This window comes from Monodelphis domestica, chromosome 1 (genome assembly GCF_027887165.1).
Source record: "Monodelphis domestica isolate mMonDom1 chromosome 1, mMonDom1.pri, whole genome shotgun sequence".
NCBI lineage: Eukaryota > Metazoa > Chordata > Mammalia > Didelphimorphia > Didelphidae > Monodelphis > Monodelphis domestica.
The window spans coordinates 333,619,395-333,646,836 of record NC_077227.1 but is presented as its reverse complement, the minus strand read 5'-3'; the positions used below and the strand labels follow the sequence as shown (position 1 = coordinate 333,646,836).

The 27,442-nt window shown below is 38.0% G+C and overlaps 1 protein-coding gene across 3 annotated transcripts in view; it reads right to left on the bottom strand.

The window, feature by feature from the left end:
* Nucleotides 1–1,010: 1,010 nt before the first annotated feature.
* Nucleotides 1,011–27,442, bottom strand: part of SYNE3 (spectrin repeat containing nuclear envelope family member 3) — a 188,086-nt gene continuing 161,654 nt past the window's right edge. For all 3 annotated transcript variants that reach the window (XM_007473629.2, XM_007473627.3, XM_007473628.3), the window contains one exon: nucleotides 1,011–4,298. In XM_007473629.2, coding sequence (XP_007473691.2) covers nucleotides 4,101–4,298 — 198 coding nt within the window. In that variant the 3' untranslated portion in view covers nucleotides 1,011–4,100. The remainder of the gene's footprint in view (nucleotides 4,299–27,442) is intronic.

Sequence of the window (27,442 nt, the reverse complement as noted above, 5' to 3'; positions counted from 1 at the left end):
CTGATGGTATAATGGCTACTAAGTCAATCAGGATATTGGTTTCCAAGGAGAGTAATGACATTTTTCTAGACATTTTGGTGGTGTAGTAAAGGGATCTCAAGTTGTGTAACCTTAAGTAAGTTCATTTTCATTCTGTGAGGCTCAAATTTCCTCATCTTTAAAATGATCAGATTGAATTAAATGGTCTCTAAGGTCTTCTCCATCTCTAACATCCTATATTCCAAGGCTTGAGCTCTAATATCTGAGTTCTATGAATTTTTCTAAAAATTTCCCAAAGGAAAAGAGTCCTCAAGAGTTTCATGTCTCCTCTTACTCCTTCCTATGACTGGTTTAGACTCAGTTTTCATTTGCTATGATTTTACAACCTTCTGTTGTCCATCCCTCTACCCAATATTCCTCACTTTTTTCTCTTCTTTCCTCCTCTGTCCTAGGGGACTTCTCACTAATGAAGAAAATGGTTCTTCCCTTTCTTTCCCTCCTCTGTTCCTCTATTCTACTTTTCTGCTTGTCCTTTTTTCCCCTCTAGTTGGTCATCACTTTTTTGTTCCTCTTCACTTCCTTTTTCTGTTTCCTGCTCCTCTCTGTATTGAAAAGAGATCCATATTCTCAAGCCCTTGAGGCTGGAAGAGGTCAGAAGGCACTAAGGAAGTGAATGGGAAAGCCAGGATTCAAAGCTATGTAAAACCACATACACAAACACAGAGATACACATGCACCTGAACACATGGGGGCTCTGGCCTGAATCACAGGGTTTTTCTAGTCACCTTTCAATTATTAGAGGCAAATGACCTATACCTCTTTTATGCTTCCTCTAACTGCCGACCTTTTTAGCTGCTTCAGTGACTTATAGGTAGATAAATTATTCTTCCATATCTAGCACAATGCCTTGCATACAGTAAATATTTGTTGAATTGAATTGGAGAGTAATGTATGCTATTAGTTTAGTGGTCTAAGTTTATAAGCACATTCATAAGCCTGCTTATTTATACTTATCCATTTATATGAATGAGTTTGTCAGTTGATACGTATTTATTAAGCAGTCATTACAGGTAAGGCACTATGCTTACTGCTAGGGTTACAAAGGCAAACAAAAACCCCATCATTCCTGCTCTTGGAAAGCTCACAGTCTAATGGGGGAGACATAACAGTAACAGGATACAAACAACAGATAGCCAGGGCATGCTGAAGCTAATGAAGGGAAAGGAATCATATTAAAAGGAATCAGGAAAAACTTCTTAGAAAAGGTGGGATGTTAGTTAGGCTTTGAAGGAAGTCAGGGAAGGCAAGAAGCAGAGATGAGAATAGGAAAGAATCCCAAACATGAAAAATGACTTATAGTGAGAAGAATATTTAAAGAATTGAATGGCTTTGGGCTCCACTGGGACAGATGAGGCCTTTGGTAGATGGGACTGAGCCTCTCTAGAGGCTGAGAGAGAGGACACGGAGAAGATAACTATTCTCTCCTTGTGTAATGTTCTTGTCCATTTCTCCTAATTCGTACAGCTCAGGGACCTTCTAGATCTTTGAACATTCTGTGACTACCAGAGAAATCCTGAGGCTGTCCATCTGTTATCACTTACTCTCACCACGACTGAACCACCTACTTTTCTGACCATCCATTTCCTCAAGGCTTCTTCTTCTATATAAGGAACATTGATAAAAAGATGTTGTCCCTGGGTTACTTGTAGCCAGGCTGTTTTTTTTGTCCTTTGGATCCACTGAAATGTGGCTAGTGTTTAGATTACGGTATTCAGAGTCATAATGATATAGCATCATCTGGAGGACAGTTGTCCTCCAGATGGTTTTTGTAATGGGAACAGCTTGGTATCAGTTAAAACTATACACCAAATGCAATCCAACTTTCTTCCTCCTATTCAGTTTGGAGTTCAACTCACTGTCCTTCAGTGATTATTTCAGATATATCAATATCTAAAAAAATTTCAAAGATTATGTACAAAGAAGCAGAAATACCAAATCAATGATCCTAAATTAATGTTTAAAATATTTTACTCCCCCAAAATATTTAAATTATTTTATTTAAACATTTAAAATATTTTCCCCTAAAATTTAATATGATATATTTAAATTCAAATACATCTTATAAGTTTCTTGTTTGTTTTTACATCTGCTGACATAAGAATATCACCTAGGATGTAATTTTATCAGGGACCTTATCCATTTGGTTTCATCAGTGCAGAATTCTGGTTTCACTCAGGTGGTGAACCCCAGTTTTAAAGTTCACTTAACTTAGGACAAAATCTATTTCTAGATTTCAATAAGAAAACACTTTCATTTTCCAAATAAAATTTAGGCTCTTCCATCAGCCATGTTGTTTTCTTGTTTGTGATTAGGAAGTTTTCCATTATCTATGAGAAGAGTATGCTCACAGAGCCCTCCTGCCATAGTTCAGAGCAATATACCATGAAGGGTGGTACATACATAAGCATGATTCTTGTGGGTGATTCTCATGATGTGGTAAGAAATCAATTATAAGCTATAAGCCTTAACAGAAGCACTGTAACATTATAGGAAAAGTACAGGAAATCAAAAGACCTGAGCCATGCAACCTTGGGAAAATCACTTTCTCTTTCTCTGGATTTCAGTGTCTTTATCTTCTCATATAGAAGTTAGATAAAACATCCTCTTGAGACCTTTCCTGATCAAACATTTTATGATTCAAAGATACCTTCTAGTTCCAATATTACTCTGATTTCAAAACCTAATATAAAAGATTCAGGGTCAGGAGCACCTATTGTTGTGTATCACAGGACCAAGGCTTCCGGGATGGAAAGGATGTCCAACATCATCAATTTCAACTCTTTTTTGTTTCATTGAACTACTGTGACTAATAGGACATGACTGTATAGACTGATTAAACTTTTAAAAAAGAGTAGGCACTTGGTGTAGTTTGATGACATCTTTCAAAGAGAAATTTTCTAATAAGGGAAAATAATGACTCAGATTTAAAGCACCAACTCCTAAGAACTATAGGAAATGTAAAACCTGGAGTTAAGTCCAAGGCAGTGGCTGTGGAGAGGGAATAAACCAATTTGTTGGCCATGGGAGTAAGAGAGCACTTAGTCTAAAATATAGCCTCAGCTGTAAGAGCCTGAAAATCAGGTCTAACCTCTGTATACTGAGATGTGTGTATGTGTATGTGTGTGTGTGTGTGTGTGTGTGTGTGTGTATGCATGCATGCACAGGAGCCAAACTGGGAGGGCAGAGATGAACAGCAATGGAGGCTCCAAAGTGGGGCTGCCCCACTTCTGGAGCATATTGCCCTATTTCTATATTGCACCTTTGACATAAGTTCCAAACTTCTTACTCATCCCTTTCACTTGGATTGTAAACAATAAAAAATAGCTATAAGATAGATACTGTAATGCCTTGTTTACCTGGTCCCTTCCAGCTCTAAAACTTCTATGAGCTATAATTTAGCTTCCAACCTGGCTCAGGCTGGGAAAGCAGATGATAATAATTTTAACAGCAATACTAACATACATTTTTGATTGCTTCAATCACTAGTTCAAATTTTATAGAAAGTAATAGTAAGTAAGTAACCTCTGAGTGAATGGCCAAAGAGGTTTTCCTATATATAAAATGCATGAACTTTAGTGTATGCATCTATTTTAGTTGTTCAGACCTTTCTTTTTGGTTTCCTGACAAATTCTAAGCTGAGTCCAGATAATAGAGAATTGATTTCTAGATAAATGAGATGTTACTCTATTTGTTCTTCTTGGCTATACAAAATACTGCAGAACAATGTCTGAGAAGCAGGTTAGGATTTTTCCCATCAATATATAGTAATTATATATTTAAACATACATGTAGAATGTCTGTCATATGTGTTTAAAGCCTGCCTCTCATTCCCTATCAAGACATACAAACATATGTTTTATAAATATAGTCACATAATATTGTATAAAAAATTAACTTAGCTCTAGTTACATTGATGCTGGGATAATACAGATTAAAGTTTTGCCAATGAGCTCGGGCCACATTTCCAGTTAGAGCTATGTCTTTGGGGGGAAAGCCTGGAGGTGGAGGGGAGACAAGAGCACGGAATAACAAGCCTGTTGTCTCCTGGTTTTTGTTGCTCACTAAGTTGGTGGGGGCCCCTCATATCGCAGCATCAGCTTGAATGAACGGGCGAAGTTGTTGGAAAAGGTGCAGCTCCATCTTTCTTGTCCCAGGGGCAGCAGCAACAGAAACAAGAGAAGGGACAGCAAAAATAGCTGGAGGGGTAGGGCTACACAGCACACTCGATTGAGGAAGGGGCATAATCCTCCTGTTCGACTCTGCAAAACAGAAAGAGGGGAAAGTGACTTAGTGACTGGAGAGGGAGCTTGAGATGATCAAAGAATGTAAAAAACAGTCAAGGAAGTGTTAAGACCCAGGAATATCTCTGACCATGCTCCTCCTCAATCAAAAGACTTCCATGTCCTCCTTATTGCACCTCTCCCAACAATGAATTTCTGACCCTGTCATTCTAGGTTCTCTAAAAGCTGTCTCTAACCTACCTTTCCAATTCAGTTTATCACTCAAAACTCTCCTTTAAAGACTAAATTTTTTACTAAGTTGGACTCATTTTTGCTTGCCTCTTTCTAACTCATCTCCAGTTCTTGTTGCATTCTTCCTTGACAATCATTTTGTGTACATGTTTCTTCCCTCCCCACAGGAGGATATAAACTCTTTGAGTGCCATGACTCAATTTTATTTCTTTGTATCCTCATTATTAGGAAGAAAACCTCGTACATGTAGGTATTCAATCATTAAACCAACATTTATTAAACACAGACTGTTCCAAACTCTGTGCTAGGAAATGGGGACACAGACAAAAATGAACCTCTACTTTTTAAACTGAATTGAATTGACATGCAGAGACTATGAACTGTACCTTCTTTACTCAGACTAAAGGACCTTGAGCAAATCACTCAAATGGCTAAGTTCTCCTTCCTTTTATGATATATATGTGTTTCTACCTTGAAGTTATTTCTGGATATACCCTTCCTACAGACCCCACATGAACTTTCTGATTACCCTGACAAAACATTTGAGAAAAATAAATAACATGGTAACTACAACTATCTGATGGAGGGAAAGGGGACACCTTTTATCCCATCATCTGGAGTTGTGAATACATGATCTCTTGTCTCTTTGTATTTATTATTTCTTGATCTTAGGTGAATGAGTATTCTAAGACAGAAGTGTGTAGGACACACTCTTTGTGAATTTGGATGATCCAGGAGTCCCATTAAAGGTCTTGTTCATGGTCAGAGCTAAGTAATTATGGCATTGACCAGAGTGGCAGTGGCCAGAGGCAGGAGAAGCATTTGCAAAGGGAGTGGAGAATCCAAGGACAAATAGACCATGAGACAATAGTCACCTGACTAAATACTCTCCCCTTTTGTGGCAGAGAGAAATGCCAGATTGGACTCTAAAAAAGACAAAACTCTTGGAGTCTAGAGGACAGCTAAGGGGAATGAGAAGAAAACTTCTAGTATAATAGTTTTACATGGGTGCCTCATTATGGTTGTAATTCCAGTATAAGCCTATTATTTCCATAGAAATTATGTATATATACATATATATATGTAAGAGAGTGTATTTTTTCAGTTTGAGGGAGAAATGTTTTGTATTAATTGTACTTTCCATGCCATATGAGCAAATAAATACCCTTTTTAAAAACTGATTGAGGCTACTGGCTATTTGTTGATAAGAAACACACCAGAGTGAGATTAGAAGCAATTGTCCTAAAAGTAGAGCTCCTCTAAGCTCTATGTTCAATAAGATGTACAATTAGACTTTCTCTGATCCTTCTGAACTCTTAAGTATCTCCAAAATAAGAATTATGCACAAGAGATAAAGGTTTATTTATATCCATGTTCTAAGACACCAAGGATTCCAATGAGGTAACAACCTGATTGAGAGCAAAGAAGACTAATAGCTATCTTTAATGCACTGTCTCAGCATTCCTTCCTTTATAAGCCCCTAAGATCTTACAGGGGGTTCAAACCTGATCCATGGATTTATAACAGAACTCATGTTTGCCCCTAGACCTACTCTGCAGTATGGAAATTAGGAATCCTGTTCTTTCTGAGAAGACAGCCTGGCATCATGCTGTGCTACAATAGTGCTCAGCCAGAGAAGAGAGAAACAGAGGCAAGGTGCCAGCATGTATATGTGTTCCACTAGACCTCAAGGAAAGGGAACTGGCATCCAGAAGAGGTCAGTTCTATTCCCCTATAGGTCACTTGGGGCAGAGACTGAGACTTGTAAAAAGTGAATTTTCAAGAAAGGTATGGAATCTCTGGAAACTGCCATCAAAAGAGAAGGAGTCAGAAATTGAGCAATAGGGAAATATAGAGGGAAAAGACTGGGTGGAAAAGAACTTAAAACTCAAGGAGATAAAACAATAAGGAAGATATCAGTAGCAGAAGAGAATATGGTTTCCAGATACCCTAAATTAGTTCATATACCTCTGAATAAATAGTGAAAGACAAAGGAAAACTAATATATACCTCATGAGACAGAGGTTTCTGTGTATTCTCGAGACAAGATGAAAATCACAACAGGATGTTCCCAAACAATTTGAGATAAAACTAAAAACTCTGAAAGCAGCAAAAATAATTATAGTATAGGAAAGCTTAAATTCACGGTGGCAAAGAAACAAAGAAATCAAAGGAGCAAAAGAGAGGAGAGGGGGGAGGAGTTAGGTAGCTCAGGGGACAGATAGCTAGGCCCAGAGATGTATGTAAAGAAAAATACCTCCATCCCACAGCACCTCAATGATAGGTGTTACGGAGTAACATCATATCCAATGGCCTGGTGTCCCCTGATATCAGCATAAGCATTAACCCCCTTGAGCATCACCTCACAATGTCACCAGGAAGGAAGGAGCTAGAGGGGTTTAAAATGCGAGTGCAGGCAGGAGAGCTTTTTTTTTACTTCTGCTCTTGAACAGACTGACTCCCTGGGCTTGGTGAGGGGCAGTGCAGCATGGAGGTGACCACACTGGGCTGAAATCTGAGACTTGATCTTACCTTTAATTAGCAAGGCTAAAATCTATCTCCCTCTCTTGCCTCTCTCTCTGACTCTCTTTGTCTCTGTCTCTCTCTATGTCTTTCTCTTTCTCAATCAATGCTTATAAATCTGGTGCTGAGCCTCCAGACCAATTTTTATTGTTATAGATGGGAGATCCTGGATTCAAATCTGCCCTCGGATACTTCCTAGCTGCATGACTCTGGGCAAGTCACTTAACCCCCATTATCTAGCCTTTACTGCTCTTTTTCTTTGGAACTAATACTTAGTATTATTCTAAGACAGAAGGTAAAGGTTTAAAAAAAGAAAGAAAGAAAAAAGAAAAGATAGAGAAAAAAGAGATTGTGAACATAAATGCACAGAAATGGAGGACAATTTGTAGAAGAGAAGCAAAAGGTGATAAAAAAAAGAAAAATATATACATGAATATGTATATGTGTATATTAGGAAAAAACATTTTGATCTTGAAGATGATACATAGTCAATTTAAAGATTACAGGTCTCCCAGAATAACACAAGTCAAAAAACCTAAACACTTCAATTCAAGAAATGATACAAGAAAATATCACAGAACTTCTGAATACCAAAAACAAAAATCAAGAAATGATACAAGAAAATATCACAGAACTTCTGAATACCAAAAACCAAGTGCCAATTGAAAGAACACAGATCATCTCTGGCTAAAAATTAAAAAATCCCATGCTGCAACCTCCAAGAATCATACTGTTTGAATTTAATAGTACTGCCTAAAATGAACAAATTTTTCAAGTGACCAGGAGAAAAACATTCAAAAATAAAGAAAATTTGAATAACATTAAACTCATAAGAAACTGAAGCAGAGAATGGGATAGTATGTTCTAAAAAGTAATGAAGCTGAAGATGCAATTCAAGATAACACATCCTGCAATTCTGAATCTATTCATCAATGATGAATGATGGAATTCAATTTCAATTTTTTAAAAAGGTGTTCAGAGCACTGGTACAAAGAAAACCAGAAGTGAGCAGATTATTAAGGGGGGGAGGGGCGGAAATTCACCAAAAGACAGAAACACAATAATGATAAATGAATACAGAAACCAAGAAAGCTCTGGTAAGAAATCAAATTGTCCCTGTGAGGGGAGAGAGGAAAGTGAAGCATAGTTCCTCAAGGTTACTCTTAGAACCCTGGAGAGAATTATCAATTGACTCTTTTGTGTTCTTCTCTATCCTTTGATTATAGTTGTGAAAAGTACATCCTCTATTTATAATTGTGAAAAGTACCTCCGCCTATGTTTATCTACTTTATGACATGATTTTCAAAAAATCTAGTACATGTATCCATTTGGAGCTTTTTGTGGCATACAGTGTAATATGGTAGTATAAACCTAATTTATCCTGGACTACTTTCCAGTTTATACAGATAATTTTGTCAAATATTGAGTTTTTAGCACAAGAGTTGTGATCACTGGTTTTATATAATACAATGCTGAATTTGGGATTTTGTACTCCCACTCCGTTCTTCTGAAAATTTTCTCTATTTTTTAAAATTTTCTCTATTTTTAAACCAATATTAAAATAATTTTCATGATTACTACTTTGTAGTAGAGTTTCAAATCTGGTACTGTTAGTTCCCCACACCATTCTCCTTCCTTCCCATTTCCCCCCATTATTGCCCTTTAAATTCTTGATCTCTTTTTTCCAAAACAAATTGTCATTTTTTTCCAGTTGTAAAAGCAACCCTTTTGTCAATTTCACTGGTATGATACATAATAAGTAAAGTAGGTAATGTTGTCTTATTTATTATATTGACATTATCCAAACATAAGCAATTATCATTTCTCCAATTATGTATGTTTGACTGTTTATATAAAGGGTGTTTTTAGTTCTATTTGTATAATTATGGAATACATCTATCTTATTAGGTAGATTCCCAAATGTTTTATGCATTGTGAATGGAATTTCCTTTTTTATCTCTTTATTCTGGGTTTTATTGGCAATATAGGAGAAGGACGATGATTTTATCTTACTATTTTAGTGGTTATTAATTTTTAATATACTTTTTAATTGAATCTCTAGGGTTCCCAAAATAGGTCACGCTGTCCACAAAAAGCAAAAATTTTGTTTTCCTTTTCCCATTTTTCTTCCCTCAATTTTCTTTTCTTTTTTTTATTAATATAGCTGGTATTTCTATAACTACATAAAATAATAGTGGTAATAATGGCCACCTTTACTTTAACCCAATATTTCTGAAAATGCCTATGACATTTCTTCATTAAAGATAATGGTACCTTCTGGTTTTAGATAGATACCAATTATCATGTTAAAGAAGGGTCCATTTATTGCTGTGCCTTTCGATTTTTTAAAAAAAACATAAATTGATATTGCATTTTGTTAAAAGCCTTTTCTTTTTCTACATCTTGTGGCTTTATTTTTTTTAAAATTAATGAGGTTTATTATGGTTATAGTTTTCTTAATAATGAACTAGCCTTGCATTGCCAGTATAAATCAAACCTGGCCAGAGTACATAATAGTTTTAATATGTTGTTATGATCTCTTCGCTAATATTTTATTCAGCAGAATTATGATCTATTTGCTAATAGTTTATTCAGTAGAATTATGTCGATATTCATTAGGCGTTTTCATATTCATATTGGCGTTTATTTTTCTTTTTCAGATTTGTCTCTCCTTATTCAGAAATTAAAATGCCATAAAAACAAAAGATAATTAAAGGTATTCGATCTGTTATTTTGTTGGTATAGAGAACTCTCTGGTGAGAAAAAGCCCTGTTCCAACATAAAGAGGCACCTTTTCTGCAGTTGCAGAGAAGTACTTGCCTAGAACCTTAAGAATTTAAGTGACTTGCACTAGAGTCACACAGTCAGAAGGTGTCAGAGTAGAGAACTGAGGTCGGCCTGGCTCTAGCTCTCTAACCTCAGTGTCACACTGTCCCTATCAAATCAAGTCAACAAGCATTTATTAAATGCCTACTATGTGCTAAACACAAAGAAAGGAAAAAACCAGATAGTACTGCCAGAACTAGATGACCATCTATAGGGGATGTTGTATGGGGGATTCTCTTGTATGGTACATGGACTAGGAGGCCAGACTACATGACCTGGACCATACATTAAAGAAGATTAGAAACCAAGAGGTGGTGACATGGAGGAAGAGAGTTCCAGTCTTGGGAGATGGCCAGTGCAGATGCTCAGAGCTGGGAGATAGAGAATCTTATGTGAGAAATAGCAAGGAAGACTAGATTATATAACTCGTGGATGGGAGTAGGGTAATTAATTTTAAAAATAATCAAAATGCATTAATGAAAATGTTTAAATTTCAGAAAAAGGAGAGTGGCCAAAACTCGGGAACAGGAGACAAGAGAGGAAACGTTAGGCTTCAGTTAGAGGAAGAACAAGAAATATAAACTGGATGAAATAATACTGGTGTGGTATCCTTGAATCCAACAGTCCCGGCAGAATTAAAGTCATTCAGGACAAATGTGTGTACATAGTCAGTTTCAGAAGGCTTTCTAGCCAACTACTGGGACCAAATTGAAAGGAGCAAATATTCTGCAAACTTCTAAAACCCAATGGTTTTCCCATTAGATGACTGAGTCTGGGAGGGGGTTGGAGTAGATTAATATGGGATTATATTATAATCTCTCAGGAATTGATCTTAGAATTAACTTGTGCTGAGAATCCAGATTGAGAATGCTTCAGTTGCTTTATTCTTTTCCCTACCATTTATAGCAGAGGACAAGGAGAGGGCGAGCACAACTCCTGAGTATAAAGAACCAGATTAAAATGGAACTGGGAAATGTTTAACAACAAATAAAAATACAATATAGCACAAATGATGTTAATTTGTGGTTTTCTGAGTCAATATGTGACCCACAAGGATCCTTTCTATTTAAGCTTGATATCTCTGATTTACTATGCAGTTAGGTTCCAATGAATTACTTTGCTGTTAAAAAAAAATAATCCACTAAATTATACCTCCCTTCCATCTACATTTTCACTCACTCCACTAGGAAGAAAACTTACTCAGACTTAATGGAATCATGAAATATCAAAGGCAGGAAAGGACTAAGCAATAATATTCCAGGAAGTATTTAACCAACTGGCTTTATGAAAAAAGCATATGCACACCACACGTTTAAGTTGAATCTGCATTATTAACATTTTCTCCAACGCGTTCTTAAATCTAGACAATCAACAAAACCATTAAATCAAGACCCGATTTGTAGTGTTTGCCAATTTCTAAAGTATAAATACTCATACATATATGTATATGTATATACATATTTAAAAATTTAAGAAGACTGGCAAGCCAGTATGAGCTGGCTCCAGGATAGTCCTAGTCCAACACTCTCATTTTACAAAGAAGAAACAGAGAAGAGACCACCATGATCACATAGCAAGTTGCTGGCAGAGAGGTTTTTTCGATTCAGATCTCTAGACTAGAAGTGCTCTCTACCAGACCATGGCACCGTAGTGTAAAGAGATAGAGGTAAATTAAAGAGAATCTAGATGAGGACAATTAGGATGAGAAAGGATCTGGAAACCATATCAGATAACATTGGTTGAAGGAACTGGGAAAGTTTACCCTGTAGAGGAGGCATAAGGTGAACATACTTAAAGGTCTTCAATTATCTGAAGGACTGTTTGGCTCCAGAGGGAAGAACCAGGAGCAGTGACTGCAGCGAGGGGAATGGGATTTATGGGGAGTCAGGCTTTGGTGCTTTATAACAGTCGGAGCTATCCAACAGGAGAGCGGACTGCTTTGGTAGGTAGTGATTTCCCTGTCATTAGAGATATTAACACAACAGCTTGATGATCATCTGTCAAGGATTTTGCACAGGGGATTCCCTCTATAGAGTGTTGAGTAGGAGGTTGGACTACATGATCTGGACTACATTATCTAATGACCTTGCCAGCTCAAGGATGTTATGATTGCACAAGTCTCTGAATTGTTGCTGAGGAAAAATGGTTTAGCACTCAATGAAGGAGCCCCTGGGATTGACTGGGTGAGTAATTCCTGGTTCTTATATACCCAATGAACACTAGACTGTCAGCTGACCTTATTTTGACCACAAATTCAGGAGGAGGAAGAAGTCTATTTTAGCAGCTGTATTATTATTGTCACCTAAGAAAATATTTCCTGAGAGAACATCATAATGGCTTCCCAGCAGATGCCTGAATACTGTTCAAGCCTGTAACAAACAGATGTAGTGCGCCCGCTGCTTGGTTTATTTCAGTCTTTCCATTCTTTTAGGCTGTCAGAATCTCCCCATTTGCTCTTTCTGATCAAAGCCCTGGTTCTGCCTGATTCCAATACCTCGGCTCTCTCCCAATGGGAGGAAAGGGGGCAGACATGTTGCAACTTAAAACCTATAGTTAATGGTCTCCAAAAGGAAAGAAAAATTAGCAGATACATCATGATTTGGTTTATTTTTCCATTCCCAAAGCTAATGATGCGTTTGTTTAAGTGAAGAGTTCTGCCTTGATGACAACTCTGGTGAAAATGTATTTGCAGTTCACGAGTTGTGTAAAGTGATAGACTCACTCATCACGATGTGGCCAAAGCCACTTTAGTTATTCACGGCTGAGTTAAGAAAGGAAACGAGATGTTAAGTTTATGTTGGACTATGGCTCTGACTTTTAAAAAATTGTACTGAAAGTGTGAGCTGTCTAACTCATGTCCATTTTCTCCCATAAATCACCCAAGAGGATGTGGGATGTGGGGAATGGCAGGGAAGAAGAGCTCCACTTACTGTGCCAGGACTTTCATGTAGATCTCTTGACACTGATGTTAATGAGGCATAAGACATGTACAAAAATGATCTCCCAAGTCTTGTGACCTAAACCAGCCTATCTCCCTTCCCCAGCCTATCTCCCTTTCTGATCACATCCTTTGTACCATTTCTCATGCATGATTCTTTGTTGGGACTTTGAACAGTCTAATGGCTTACCTCTCTCAATAAAGTAAGCACAACCACAGGGCTTGCACTCACTGTTCAATTAGCATAATCCAACCCCCATTATATTCTCCTCCTCCCATGAGTCTAAGCCTCCAGCTGTTGATGTATAAATACTGTTCACCATCCCAAGTATTTGTTGTGCCCATCCATCTTAATCTTATCCCCCCCAATTTCCCGCACCAGATATGCCTATTTCTTTTACTGTGCCCTCTATGACACTTGCTACATAATTAACAAACTTCTTTTCATGTAAAACCTCTTCCTTTCTGCTTCCTTCCATCTTCTGATTACTAACACCTAACTCTGTCTTGATGGTATTTCCCTTTCCTGGGCTACACATTTTCTCATATCTCCACCTATTATCCGACCAGTAGCTATTTTCCCTGACCCATTTGTCTTCCTACTCTATTCATCCTCCATTCAGCTGCCAAGGTAATTTCCTTAAAGCACGCCATATAATAAAATCCAGTGGTTCTCCGTTACCTCCTTTATCAAATATAGACATTGACATTCAAGCTTTTTACAACCTGACCCATTGCTACCTTTCCAATTCTAATATTTTGCTTCCTTCTACACACTCCATAACACAACTAAACTTGCCTGTTTCTGTTCTCTCATGATCTTTCCTCTGTCATCGCCTCTCTGGCCATCCCTCATATTTAGAATGGTCCCCCTTCTTACCTCCAGGCCTCTTTTAAGATTCAGGTCAAATGCTATCATTGCAAGAAGCCTTTATCAGTATGCCCAGTTAGTGGTTTTATGTACCTAGTTATTTACATGTTGTCTCCTCCATTAAAATATGAACTCCTTGAGGGAAAGGACTATCTTTTGACTTTCCTCACATCTGAGGTACGTAGCATAGTGCCCTTAATAAATGCCTGCCTTACTAACATACTATATACTGGCTCACCTCCACCACGTTCCTCCCTCATGGTTGATCCACATATTTAATTCTTCCAAGAGTGATATTTCATGACTCACAGTCCTATAGTAACACTGCAATAATCTCAATGCTATATAGATAATAGGTTCAGGAAGAAGTCATTAAAAGAACTGTACAATTTCCTAAAGGCTATATATAGTTCATTTTCCTTCCATACAACCCGGGCCCAATTTTATTTATCCATGATATCAGTCCAAATTTCCCTCATGACTTAATTCAAGCACTTCCTTCTAAAGCAAGTCTTTTCTAATCACCTCAGCAACTTGTGCTGTTGCTCCTCAAATTACCTTGTTTTGATTTTGTTTATATTCTGTATATATTTAAGTATAAGGAGCTAGCTGGTATAGTAGATAGAGTGCCAGGCCTGGAGCCAGGAAGACTCATCTTTCTGAGTTCAAATCCTGCCTCAGACATTTATTAGTTGTATGACTGGCCCAAGTCACTTAGCTGCCTAATTCAGTTTCCTCATCTATAAAATTTAGATAATAATAGCACCTACCTCTCAGCGTGAGAATAAAATGAGAGAATATTGGTAAAACACTTTGCAAATCTTAAAGCAATCTCCTAATGCTATTCTTATTTCCAATGATTATTAGTGTACATGCTGCCGCCTTCAGTAGAAATATAAGCTAGTTGAGGGCAAGCACTGGTTTATTTTTGTGCTATGTTTGAATAGTGCCACTCCACGATACCTTGTGTAATAAATACTTTGTGCTTGATTGCTTCATACATGTACCAATGGACTGCTCTACTTCCTTTGCTCTACCAGATTAGATGCTTTTTTTTATGGTCTACAAAAGATAAGAAGACTGACACCTCCTATTCTTCACCTCTTTCATGCAATTGTGTGACTGTAAACTTGTGGTCTCTTAAATGTCATTGGCAAAAGCCCACTTCTCGGCCTATAACAGAGATGTTCTTGATAAATTTGTAGATTGTTCTCATAAAGCTTTTGTGAAGCTATAAAAGAAGGTATGTGCGTAGGTAGTTATTAATATTTCCTTGATTACTTTCTTTAGTGTAATCAGGGCGGTAGTTTTTTCTAAGGGTTCAGATTCCTTCCCTCTTTCAGATATCTTGTGAGTTAATCCCTCAAAAACTTCTAAGTTTTATCACTTCTGGCACAGAAGTGTTCTGTGTATACTTGGTTTAGTCTAGCTCCTCTTCCCATATATTGTTTTCTTTAGGGAAGATTCTACATCCATATGCAATACTTTGGGGATAATGAGGTCAGAATGCAAATTTGCTGATTCTGTTTTTGTTGTTAACAAAGTGTGCTTTTTATAGAAATCCTAACATATCTTTTGGATTTTCCAATGCTGTGACCTGGCGGTCAACCCACGAATGATCATCTTGGCCATTCTGAGGACGGCCTGGAAGGAGATTACAATCCCACTGTCCTTTCTTGATTAGGCATCCTCTGGAGTACTCTGTTCAGTTCTGGCTACTATAGTGTTGAAAAGATATAGATAAGGGGCAGCTAAGTGGCTGAGAGGCTAGAGGGTCAGGCCTGGAGTTTGGGAGGAGCTGGGTTCAGATCTAGCCTCACACACTTCCTGGCTATCCAAAAGTGGAATAACCAGGGCTGTCCTCCTCGTTTCATGTCTAAAGCAGTTTTTTGGTGACCATTTGTACACAATATAGCCACTGAGGTCCTCCCCAACTCTTAGATTTGTAATTTTGTGAGTCTGTACAGCAACATATCATGCTAAATCAGTGCCTCAAGACGCCCCTATAATAGCTTTGCTTCCATCTCGTCAGGTCTGTTCTCAATGCTGCCATCTTAGTTTAGGCCCTCATCATGGCCTCCCTGGACTATTTCAACATCTTGCGCTCAGATCTTCTTCTAATTGATTCTTTGTGCCGATCCCAGATTACTCTTTCTTAGGCAAACATTTGGCCATGCTACTCCCCTACTCAGAATCTACCAGAAACTACCTACTAACTACCAAATAAAGTCCTAATTCCTCGACCGGTCTGGAAGGCCTGCTATAATCTGGCACTACGTTCCCAGCTGACTGTCCTTCCCCTTCCTCGTGTGTCCCCCACCTCAGAGGCTGCAGGCATCACCTCTGCTCCAGACGCCAGTCTGCACGAGGCCAGGAACCTCGTCCTGCCTGTACCTCGTACCTATCTTCTGCACCCGCTTCCCCTCTGCAACCCCAGTGGCTGCTACAACACATGCAAATCATTATTTATTGAACTGAAAAGAATAGAAAGACAAGTTGGTGTGCTGGAAATCCTGAGAGCTATTCCTGTAGGCTTTTAGAAAAGTTATTTTCCCTCTTTGGGCTTCCTCTTCCTCTTGTCTAACAGGGACATTCTAACATTGGTCTGGTTGATCCTTAAAGTTCATGGAGGCTCTCAATCCAACGATCCTAGGAGCTGGTTGAGCAATCCTGGGTTCAGCCACAATGAAGATGGTGCCATTTCTCTGGGCTCGGGGGCTTGTCTGCAGACCAGGGGAGCCATGGGGTTAGGTTACTCACGTGAGCCCAGAAGGGATGTGTGAATACAACCTGTCACCTCTTCTATGCCAAAATCACTACAGACCTGTCGAGAAAAGGAAGGCTGCCTGCACTATCAAAGCCAGCTGTTCTGGAGTGAATGGAAACGAGAGTCAAAATGAACCTTTGGAAGAAATTATATTTGCTAAATTAGAAAAAGATCCCAAGTCAGTTCACATTAAATTTCTATTTTTTTATACATTCTAGATAGAGGTAGCTACAACTGATGACCCAACATAAAATGGCCTTAAAAGATAAAAACATAAGGAGAGGATGGCAAAGCTTTACTCATTTCTCAATAGGCAAAATGCTAGAAAAGGAATCCTATATAGTAGTAGTAATAATAATAATGATAATAATGAAGCTAAAATTGATGTAGCATTTACTATGTACCTGGCACTGTGCCAAGCACTTTACAACTATTACCTCATTCGATCTTTACAACAACCCTTAAGGTAGGTACTATTATTATCACCCACATTTTACATATAGGGAAACTGAGGCAAAAAGAGGTTAAGTGACCTGCCCAGAGTTGCACAGCTAGGAAGTGCCTGAGGCTGGATTTGAATTCAGGTCTCCCTGACTCTCTGGGCACAGGACTCTATCCGCTACAACACTTGAATAGTGATCTTGGAGGCAGCAGATTGGGGTCTGGTCCTCACTAGTTATGTGACTATGGGAAGCCAAGTTTAAATGAAAACAACTGGGATTCAGACTGGTGAAATAACTTGCTTAGAGACATACCGACAGACGTCTAGACTCGAACCCAAGATTTCTGACTCTGAGTTCCCTGTTTTCCATTACATCAAATTGGCTAGTTTCCATGTTGGTGGGCTGATTTCAGTCAATCAATCAACAAGTGTATGTTAAGCAGTTACAAAGAAAGGCAAAAATCGTTTCTGCCCTCAAAGAACTCAGGAAAATTCTGTTGGGGGAGAGCATGACAACCACTAGGCACAGACGGGAGGTTATCTTGGGGCAGAGGGGCACAGAGCTATTGTGGTGGGGGCTGAGCCATGCTAAGATAAAGCCCAGAGCCCCATTCCAGCTCGTCGATCATGGCACTGTTTGGACTCTGACTGAGATCCTTCCACCACAGAATAACAGGATGAGCTCGGCCCTAGGAAGAAGGAGGCCAGTCTGCCTCTAAGTCCATATACTGTGGCAGGTGGCAGCTTCTCTGGCACTTGGTTTCTTCAACTATTGGATAGGATTCATAGCGCCCGCTCCTATCTCTATTACTGTTACAATAAGGATAAAGTAAGTTAATTAGTACAAAAACGCTTTGAACATTAAAGAGGCAAGGGGCAGCTAGGTGGATCAGAGGACGGAGAGTCAGGTCGAGAGACCCAGGGTCCTGGGATCCCATCTGGCCTCCGCTGTGTGGCCCAGGCCAAGTCACGTAACCCCTGTTGTTTAGCCCTTACTGCTCTTCTGCCAGTATTGATTCTAGAATGCAAGGTAAGAGATTTTAGAAAAAGTTCATAATCCATTGAATTTGTAAAGCATTTAAAAATCATGTCCAGTCTTATCAGAGAATTTTAGATTTGGAGGGGATCTCAGGCATCTGGTTCAACAAATATCTCCAAAGGAATCTCCTTTTTATTTTATATTTTAATATACAAATGTAACAAATGGTCATCCAGCTCTTACTTGAAGATCTTCAGTGGAAGGGTCGTCCCTACCCCACCAAGGCAGCCTATTCCATTTGGGAATAGTTCTATTGTTTGAAAATTTTCCTGACATATAGGAAGGAATTTGTCGTTTTGCACTTCTATGGTTAGATCATTCGGTTAGGCCTCTGGGGTGAAACAGAATAAATCCAATCAATTTCCCCAATATTTCAAATACTCAAATATAACTATCATGTTCTTTCCCTCTCCCCTGGTTTTCTCTTCTCAATTGCCTCAGATAGTTAATGGTTCTGTGACCCTCGCAAGTCACTTAGCCTCACTTCCTCTGATCCTCAGTTGATTCTGGCAGTTAAATGGTACAGTAGATAGAAAGCCCAGCCTGTAGTCAGAAAGATCAGGGTTCAAATCCAACCTCAGACACTTTCTAGTTGTGTGACTCTGAGCAAGTCACTCTGTCTCAGTTTCCTCTCTGTAAAATGAGGCCAATAATAATAGCACCTACCTCCCAGGATTGTTGTGAGAATGATAATTTATAAAGCACTTAGCACAGTGCCTGGCTCATATTATACACTATATAAATGTTAGCTACCATTATCATCTGTAAAATGAAGATCTTGAACTTGACGGGCTCTGTAAAGCCAGCCAGCCTTCCTTCCTTCCTTTCTTCCTTCCTTCCTTCCTTCCTTCCTTTCTTCCTTTCTTCCTTCCTTTCTTCCTTCCTTTCTTCCATTCTTTCTTTCCTTCCTTCATATTCTCTTTCTTTCTACCTTTACCTTCCACCCGAGAATCAATACTGTGTATTAGTTCCAAGGAAGAAAAGTGGTAAGGGCTAGGCAATGGGGGTTGTGAGTCACCCAGGGTCACACAGCTAGGAAGTATCCAAGGCCACATTTGAATCCAGAACCTCCCATCTCTAGGCCTGGCTCTCAATCCACTGAGCCACCCAGCTGCCTCTTAGTTCTTTTAACATATCTTCATATTGAATGTCGTCACATCCCTTCACTATCCTAGTTGCCTGTAACCAGAAACTCTCCAGCTTACTAATATCTTTCCAAAATTATGATGCCAGAATTAAACACAATACTCCAAAGGTAGTTGGATTGGGGAAGAGTACAAAAGGACTACCACCTCCTCATTCCTGGAAGTTATGTCTCCCAATTCAACTCAACATTGCATTAGCATTTTTGACTCATATCCCACATCACATTGTTAATGTATTAGCTTGTGGTCTACTAAAACCCCAAAATCTTTTTCAGAGCATCTGCTCTCTAATCAAGCCTCCTCCATCTTGTAGTTGTGATGTTGATTTTTTGTGTCATAATGTATGACTTTGTGTATCCCTATTAAATATAATCATTCAGCCAAAAGCTTTAGATTGTTGGAATCTTTTTAGACTTAGGTTCCAATTTAGATAATACATAAACTATCCTGTATAGCTTTGTGTCACCTCCAAGTTTGGTGCCTATAATGTTGGCTTTTTACCTTTACCTTTTTAGTACCCCAAAGCTATGAATTCTTATTACTAGTACTAGATGGTGGAAGATGCCTGAGTAACACTCTAACAATCTGATTTATAATGTATAATGGCTCGGCTGGGATCCAGATTATAATCATAAACATTCTTCATTTTTAAGACATTGGGCTAGGTAAGAGATTCCAAACCCTATGGTTTGCAGATGGGTTTAGATTGTCGTGTTTCTTACTCTTCTCCATTCCATTTCTACTTTGTCCAGAGTGAGTAATCTAATTAAGAAATCTTTGGTTTAATTTTTCATCATTATGACTATTTACACTATTTACACAACTATTTAAGTTAAACTAGTCAAAGCTTTCTTACTATTCACAAATTTACAAATTAATTTAAATAACCTTGTACTAAGGTACCATTCAATCTTGAATCCAGGATCTAATTTAAAATAATTATGTAATGTTTACTGTTACATGTTTTCAATTAAACAGTGATTTTTAAGTCTTATATTAGAATACATATGTATGACATAGCAGCTATCTCACCACATGATTAGCATCCTTATTGCTTTATTGTAAAAGCAATATAATCATTCTTATAATACAGCTAATTTTTCAATAATCAAGTAAATACACATATATTTTGATATTAGAAATTTAAATGAGGTTTAACAAAACAAGAAAAAATAGATGGGAATTTAATGAGTATAAAAGGTGGCAGAGGACACTCCCAATGTAAAGAAAATATGATAAAATATATGAAAGTGCAGACCATGTTGAGGGGATAAAAAGTAGTTCATCTCAGCTAAAGTAAATGAAAGGGAAGAATATGAACAAAGGTTGGAAAGATAGGCTGGTATGAGATTATGGAAGGGCTTAAAGGTGAGGCAAAAAAATTTTTTTTACTTGTAGGCTGTGAGCATTTTTTGAGCAAATGAATGAAAAGAGTGAATCTTGTCATAAAGATGATGAATCTGGTAGTGGCATGAATGATGGATTAAATGGGGAAGAGAATGAAGGCTCTAACAGCTATTATTGCTACAAGTCTATGAAACAGGTCATGTCCTTCATAACCTCAAGTTATGTCCCCTGTGTTCTACCAGATGGAAGTGATTTCTCCCTCATCTGATCTCATAGTATTTTATACTCCTATTATGCACTTATGATATTCTAACTTGTATTACATTAATCTCTGTCACTACTTAGTCTCCTATAGTAGGATGTAAATTCCCTGAAGACAGAGATTATGACATTTACATTTGTATTCACTATGGCACCTACTTTTGCACAGTTAGGACTTAATATATTTTTTTAATTCAACAAGCATTGATTAAGTGCCTTCTATGTACAAGGATTATGTTAAGCACAAATCCTTTTCCTGTATTGTCTTCCTCCAATCCCTTACCTGCAGCATTTAGCACAAAACTCGGCACAGAGTAGGTATTCACCGAGTATCTGTGGAATTGAAAAACTAGTTCTGATTTATTCCCTTAGCTTACGTGACTCACAGAAGCACAAAGGGCAGGTTCTCTCCAGGGTACTGGGTTTCTTCTCTTTGGGCCCTTCCTCTTTCCCTTTTCCAGCCCCACCTCCAGGTCCACAGGTTTGGCAAATATGAATTATAAGAGACTCACTGTCAACAACTTAAGGAACAGAGAACCCGGAGGTATCGGTCAACATTTAGAGTTAGAAGGGCTATTGCAGGTGAACTGTTCAAGCCTCTTTTATAGATGAGGAAACTGATGCTCAGAGAAAGAACATGGTTTACCCAGGTGCAAAAGTCATAACTGAGCTGGGATCTGAACCTAGTAAGGTTATTAAAGTAAGTCCTTAAAGCAGCCTTTCCACTACATAATTCTGGTGCTAGTAGACAACCTCAAAGGCAAGGTAGGGGACAATTTTTGATAGACATATAATCCCACTACCATGGAGAGGATGGGGAAAATTCCTAACTATGGAGAAAATAGGATAGGTTTCAACTCTTAATAATAATAAAAGGGGGCAGCTGGGTGGCTCAGTGGATTGAGAGTCAGGTCTAGAGACTGGAGGTCCTAGGTTCAAATCTGGCCTCAGACACTTCCCAGCTGTGTGACCCTGGGCAAGTCACTTGACCCTCATTGCCTAGCCCTTACCACTCTTCTGCCTTGGAGCCAATACTCAGTATTGATTCCAAGAAGGAAGGTAAGGGTTTAAAATACTAATAATAATAATATACTCTTAGGCAAGTTTTTAGATCATAAGACCATAGATATATAAGTCATATAGTCCAACCCCCTTTTTTTACAGATGGAGAAATTGAGCTCAAGAAAAAGCATGTGACTTGACCAAAATAACAGGACTAGTTAAGTGATTTAGACCCAGGTCTTCTGACTCCAAGTCCAACATTCTATTCATTACCATGAGCCCTCTTAACCTCTGTGAAATCACTGCATCCCCACACTATATAGTCAAGGAAGCTAAATTCCCTTCTAGTTTTGGCACATTAAGATTTTTAAACCCTAGGATTATGGAAAAAGGGCATAAAACACATTGGTTGAGCATCTGTATCTTTGCCCTTGGAACAAAATCAAGTTAGTCAAGAAATCTAGGTGTGTTCGACTTTCTTTCATCATTTCAATCATCAAACTAAGTGCCTTTACCTTAGATCACTGCAGACTCATTCTTGAAATAATAATAGAGTGCTCTCTATTTGCAACAGGTTTTGGAAGTATTATCTAATTATTCTGGATATATTACCACATAACCATTAAGTGATTGCGGTAGGAATAATTCTCCCAGGATATAATTTCATTTGTATTTCTACTATACTGAGTCCCTAGGGAACATTGCCCCACCTACCAAAACCCAGCTCAGAATTATACAAAAAGCTATTGAAAGAATGAAATATTTACTGACTTTGTCCATGGGATTGGTACAAAGGCATAATTTTTACCTTCAAAAAACTTCATTCTAGTAAAAGAGATATGACAGGCACACACTCACACTTTTTTGGGGGGATTATTGGGAAGATGAAAGAATGAGAAGTTTCTTTGCTCTCCCTACCCCAACCACATATACATGTAATTCTAAAAGTGAAAAACCTTAAATGCAGAAAACTTAGCAATAATAAGAAGAGAATTAAAAGCATATGCCATCAGGTGAGGTAACCAGAAAAAAAAGCTGAAGACAAAATCACTAGCCCATCATTCTATGCATTCCCACTGCTCCCTTCTCTGGCTGTTGGGAGGGCTGGTTTAAATCCTAAATACCATTTTCCAATAAATTACACAGAAAAAAATGCCCAGAAATATTAGAAGCAGAAGATAAAGTGCATTTTGAAAGAACCTACAGAACACTAACAGAAAGAAGCCCCCAGTTAAATCACCAAGCAGTATTGTGGTAAATTTATAAAACTATAAATTGTAAAAATATAAGTGAAAAACATAGAGTGCCCCTAAAGTTTTACTATAGTTTATATTTTAATTGAAGCTAATTAAGTTTTAATTGCTTAAAACTAAACTAAGACTTTGGGGACACCCTATATTATAGGCAGTGAGGAAAAAAATATTTTAAATTCCAAGAACTAGTCAGAATGGCAGGATTACTGTGTTTTTCAAATAAAGGAAAAAATGAATATGACATTCCCTAGAGTAGGTGTACATCACTAGTGGTATAAGAGTGTAAAGTCAAAAGTGAAAGAGATAATTAAATTTCATTTTGCATATGAAGAAACTAAGCTGAAACATCAAAAGAAATAATGGATTTTCAGTAAAATGGCTTCACATCTCCCATACATTTCCCCTTCTTTCCACTAACACAATCATGACACTAGTTCAGGCTCTTATCACCTCTCCCCCATATGCTTTAATGGCCTTTATTAAGTGGTTAACATGTGCGAAGCACTGGTAATAAGAAAAGGAGCTCACATTCTAATTAGGTGATACAACACATAAAGGATGAATCAGTTTTGCAGCAGATGAAAGAGCAAAAGATGAAAAGGTACTGAGGATTGGGCAAGAAATCCAGTAGGCCAAATAGAAAGGTCATAAGGACTTTATGAAGTAATGCCAGAGTAGATGGTCTTCCACTAATGACTGTTGGGAAGAGAGTGGTGGGTTCAAGGGTCCAAGAGAAATGGGACTCAAGATCAGGATTATTTCTAATAGAATTGGGGAAAGGAGAATGGAGAAATCCAAGAGTTGGGGTTTATCCTCAGTAGTTCTATTTTAGTATGGCTTTTGGGGCCTACTGGTGAGGAGGAAAGGAAGGTGGCTACCAGGTGATGATATTATTTCATCCATAGCAACTGGAATTTACTACCTGTTATACTGTTATTTAATACAGTTATTTAATATCCTTGGCCTCAGTTTCTTCAACTCTAAACTCAGAGGATTGGATTCAGTGATCTCAGAGGTCCATTTAGTTTTAACTCTCTTGTCCTGTGATCAGTCATATGTCATCAGTCATATGTGATCAGTCATCAACAAAGGAGCCAAGATCTGTGAAAAAAGGAATTCTTTAATTTCTTTAATTTAATGGGGTATCTGAAGGTCCTCTTACCATACAGATGTATAACCAGCCCACAATGACAGGAAGTAGGAACTGGGGAATCCCCTGCTAAGCCAGTGTCAATTGCAGGCTATCAGCTGCTGAGAGTTAGGAGAGTCAATTACAGTTGGTGGGTCAGTTGCTGACAGTTAGGGCTGGTAGTTGTGGGGAAGTTGTGCTGGGTGTGGGTTGGTATTTAGTTGCTGGAATATAAAGGCAGGCCTGAGCTTACTGAGAGGGCTTTTGGCTTTACCCTTTATAGGGCTTTTTGCCTCTGGGATCTCTAGAGAGCAGGAGGTCTGTCTCATAGGAAAGGATCTGCTGTCAGTTGGCTACTGACAGTTTGGGCTGCTATAGAAACTGATTGAAGGAGTTAGTGGTAGCTATCTATTATTTTAGGGAGTTGGGTAGTTAGTGAATCATTTATAGATAGTGTAGGTTAGATAAGTCTGGTGTTTGCCAGGCAAGAAGAAGCTTTCCTCAGAAGGTAGAGGTAGTTAATAGAAATTTTATCTTTCCCTCCTTTACTATATTTTACTATCTCTAGTTTAATTAAACTAAATCGTTAATTGTTAAATGCTGCTAGAAGTTTTCTTTCCTCTAGCTTAAAGGGATACAATTAATTTACAACTCTACTATATTCTCATTAAAACTTGAATTATTAAAAAGCTGCTCTCTTATTTTAAACTTCAAGATGAAACCAAAACCCTCTAGAAGTAAAGGTGGTTTATTTTCTATCATGCTTCATAGATACAAAGAAAGCTCTTAAAATATTATTTCATTTGAGACTCTAAAAACCCTCTGAGGCTGATAACAGGGATTTAGATCACCATGATTTCCATCATCATGCATGAGGAAACTGAAATTTAGGCACTCATTAGAGGTATGCAAACATATGCCAGGCGCTGGGCTAAGTGGTTAGGCCACAATGACAAAATAAAACAGTGCCTGCTCTCAAGAAGCTTATAGTCTATGAGAGGAGGGAAGCATATATACATATAATAAATGCACTATGAATATAATGTATATATGGTACAGATATAGAACTATATCTATATAAAAATATGCAAAGTATTTCTAGGTGAAGGGTGGTTTATGATTACTAGAGTTCTAGAATCTAGGCACAATGAAAAGCAGGGAATTAATGGAAAAAATGTTTATTAAGCATTTAACAGATGCCAAGCACTTGGAATACAAGGAGACAGCAAAATAGTCCCCACTTCCGAGAAACTCACATCTAAATGGAGGAGGTCACACATAAAAGAATGCTTGAAGAAGAAATCCTAAGGGCTTAGCCTGGATCTGTGCCTGGTATAGTATCAGGATAGATAAGAAAATCTAATGATCTTTCATCTCACTGGAAGGAAGAGAATGAGTGATTCACATCTCACCTAAGCTGTGTGAGCAGTCAAGCAGCCCAGATGATCTTTGGCTATGTCAATTGTGGGAGGGGGAAAGAGGGTAAGGCAAGAGGAGGGATGGGGCAGATATGGATGGATATGAGGTTCAGGGAGTGTTGGCCAGTGTATAAGTGGAATTTTGAACACTTGGACTTCATCCCCCAGAAGTCCTTCAGTATTTCCCAGAATTCTTCTCTCGCCATCACTTGCATGGTCATGTTTGTATTTAAGTTTGCTGTAACTTCTCTCTCTTTTCCATGTGGAAAGCTGGTGAGCTCTCTCAGTTTCTCTAGCCTTTTACCTTCCCTTTGCTTCAAGTTAAATATTAATATTATTAAATATAATACTTGGAGTATTGAATATTAATTTTTAAAATTTATACCAGGGAAGGAATTTGAGTCTAGACAACCTACAAATCAGAAGATTTGAACTTCTATCCAGACACTCTATCCACTGCCCTATCTAGCTTCTAAGTGTTGAATAAATGTTTTATCATTCATTCATTATTTAGGATAGACTTTAACATCAGAAAGAGCATTACAAATGAAACACGTACCTTTAGTTAAGTGATTTCTATTTCTGAGGGTAAATTAATTCATTTGATCAACTTGGGGCCCAACTTTGACTTTTAAGTGTGATGAAATTGTGAAAATGTGCTTTTTGGGGGGCTATTACCGTGGACAGTGATAAATTTGAAATTTTAATACATTTTACTGATTCTGTCTATGTAAACAATAAAATTGAATTCACTGACATAGCAAGAGAGTGTAAAAAAGTTAAGAGTAATGCAGGAGTAAATTGGGAACTAGGTGCTCATTAAAAACAACCCAGCTTTTTAGTGTGTGTGTACATGTGGACATACACGGGCACATAAACACACTTATATAAGAAATGGCTTTAAGCTGGCAAGAATTCAGCCTTTGAAGATAACATCTAATTTGCTGCCACCCAATAAACAAACATATACCAACTACCCTGTACAAACATAACACAAACTAAACACACTATGCAAATGTAAACCTCACATACACAAACCAATATATACAAACGCAATACAAACTAGACATATTGTGAAAATGTAAACCTTATGAACATATAAAATAAAAAAGTCTGGAAACAAAACATTTCCCCCACACCACCATTGTCTTTGCATCGAATGAGAGTGAGTCCCTGTGGAGACCTGCCAGGAAGCCTAAACTGTATGGGAGCTGGCAAGGGTTACTTTAATTAGTGTATAATGGATTAAAACAGCTTTTACTCTACTTGTCTCCACTTCTAGCTCATTCTGGCCCTAACAGGCAAATGGGGTTAGAGAATGAGGAAACGATAGTTGTTTGTTTTCTTTTTAATCAGGATTTTGGATAAAACAAGAAGAAAGCAGAGTACTATGAAGGTCACAATCACAAGACGATAGCTTTAGAGCTGGAAGAGCCCTCAGAGGCTACCAGGTCCATTCTCCTATTTTATAGATGAGGAAAATGAGGCTTCAAGAAGAAACACAAGGAAGCTAAGTGATTTCCCCAAGGTCACACATGTAATAAAACCAAAGACAAGTTCTGAACCTAGGCTCGCTCTCTCTCTTCTTTCTCCTATACCACACAGATCTAAAACTTCAAAGACTATTTCGTTTAAACCCATAATTTTACAGAAAAGGAATCTGAGGACCAGAAAGGATACCTGATTTGTGCAAAGCCACAAAGGTAGGAAGTGACAAAGACTGGATTTGAGCCTCAGTCAAGAACTAAATACTGCCTGGTAACCAAGAAAATAATCAAGGCAGAGCAAAACAAGGCATGATATTGTGGGTTCCTGGCCTGGAAATCAGAAGCCTGAAGCCTTGGATTAGACAATCTTTACAGTTCTTGCCTGATGTGATGTTCATGATGCTAATATGACAGGAACCTGCTCTCCTTATAACATAACCTTATCCCTTCATTTACTTTCTTTGACTTGTTTCCAGCCTCTGC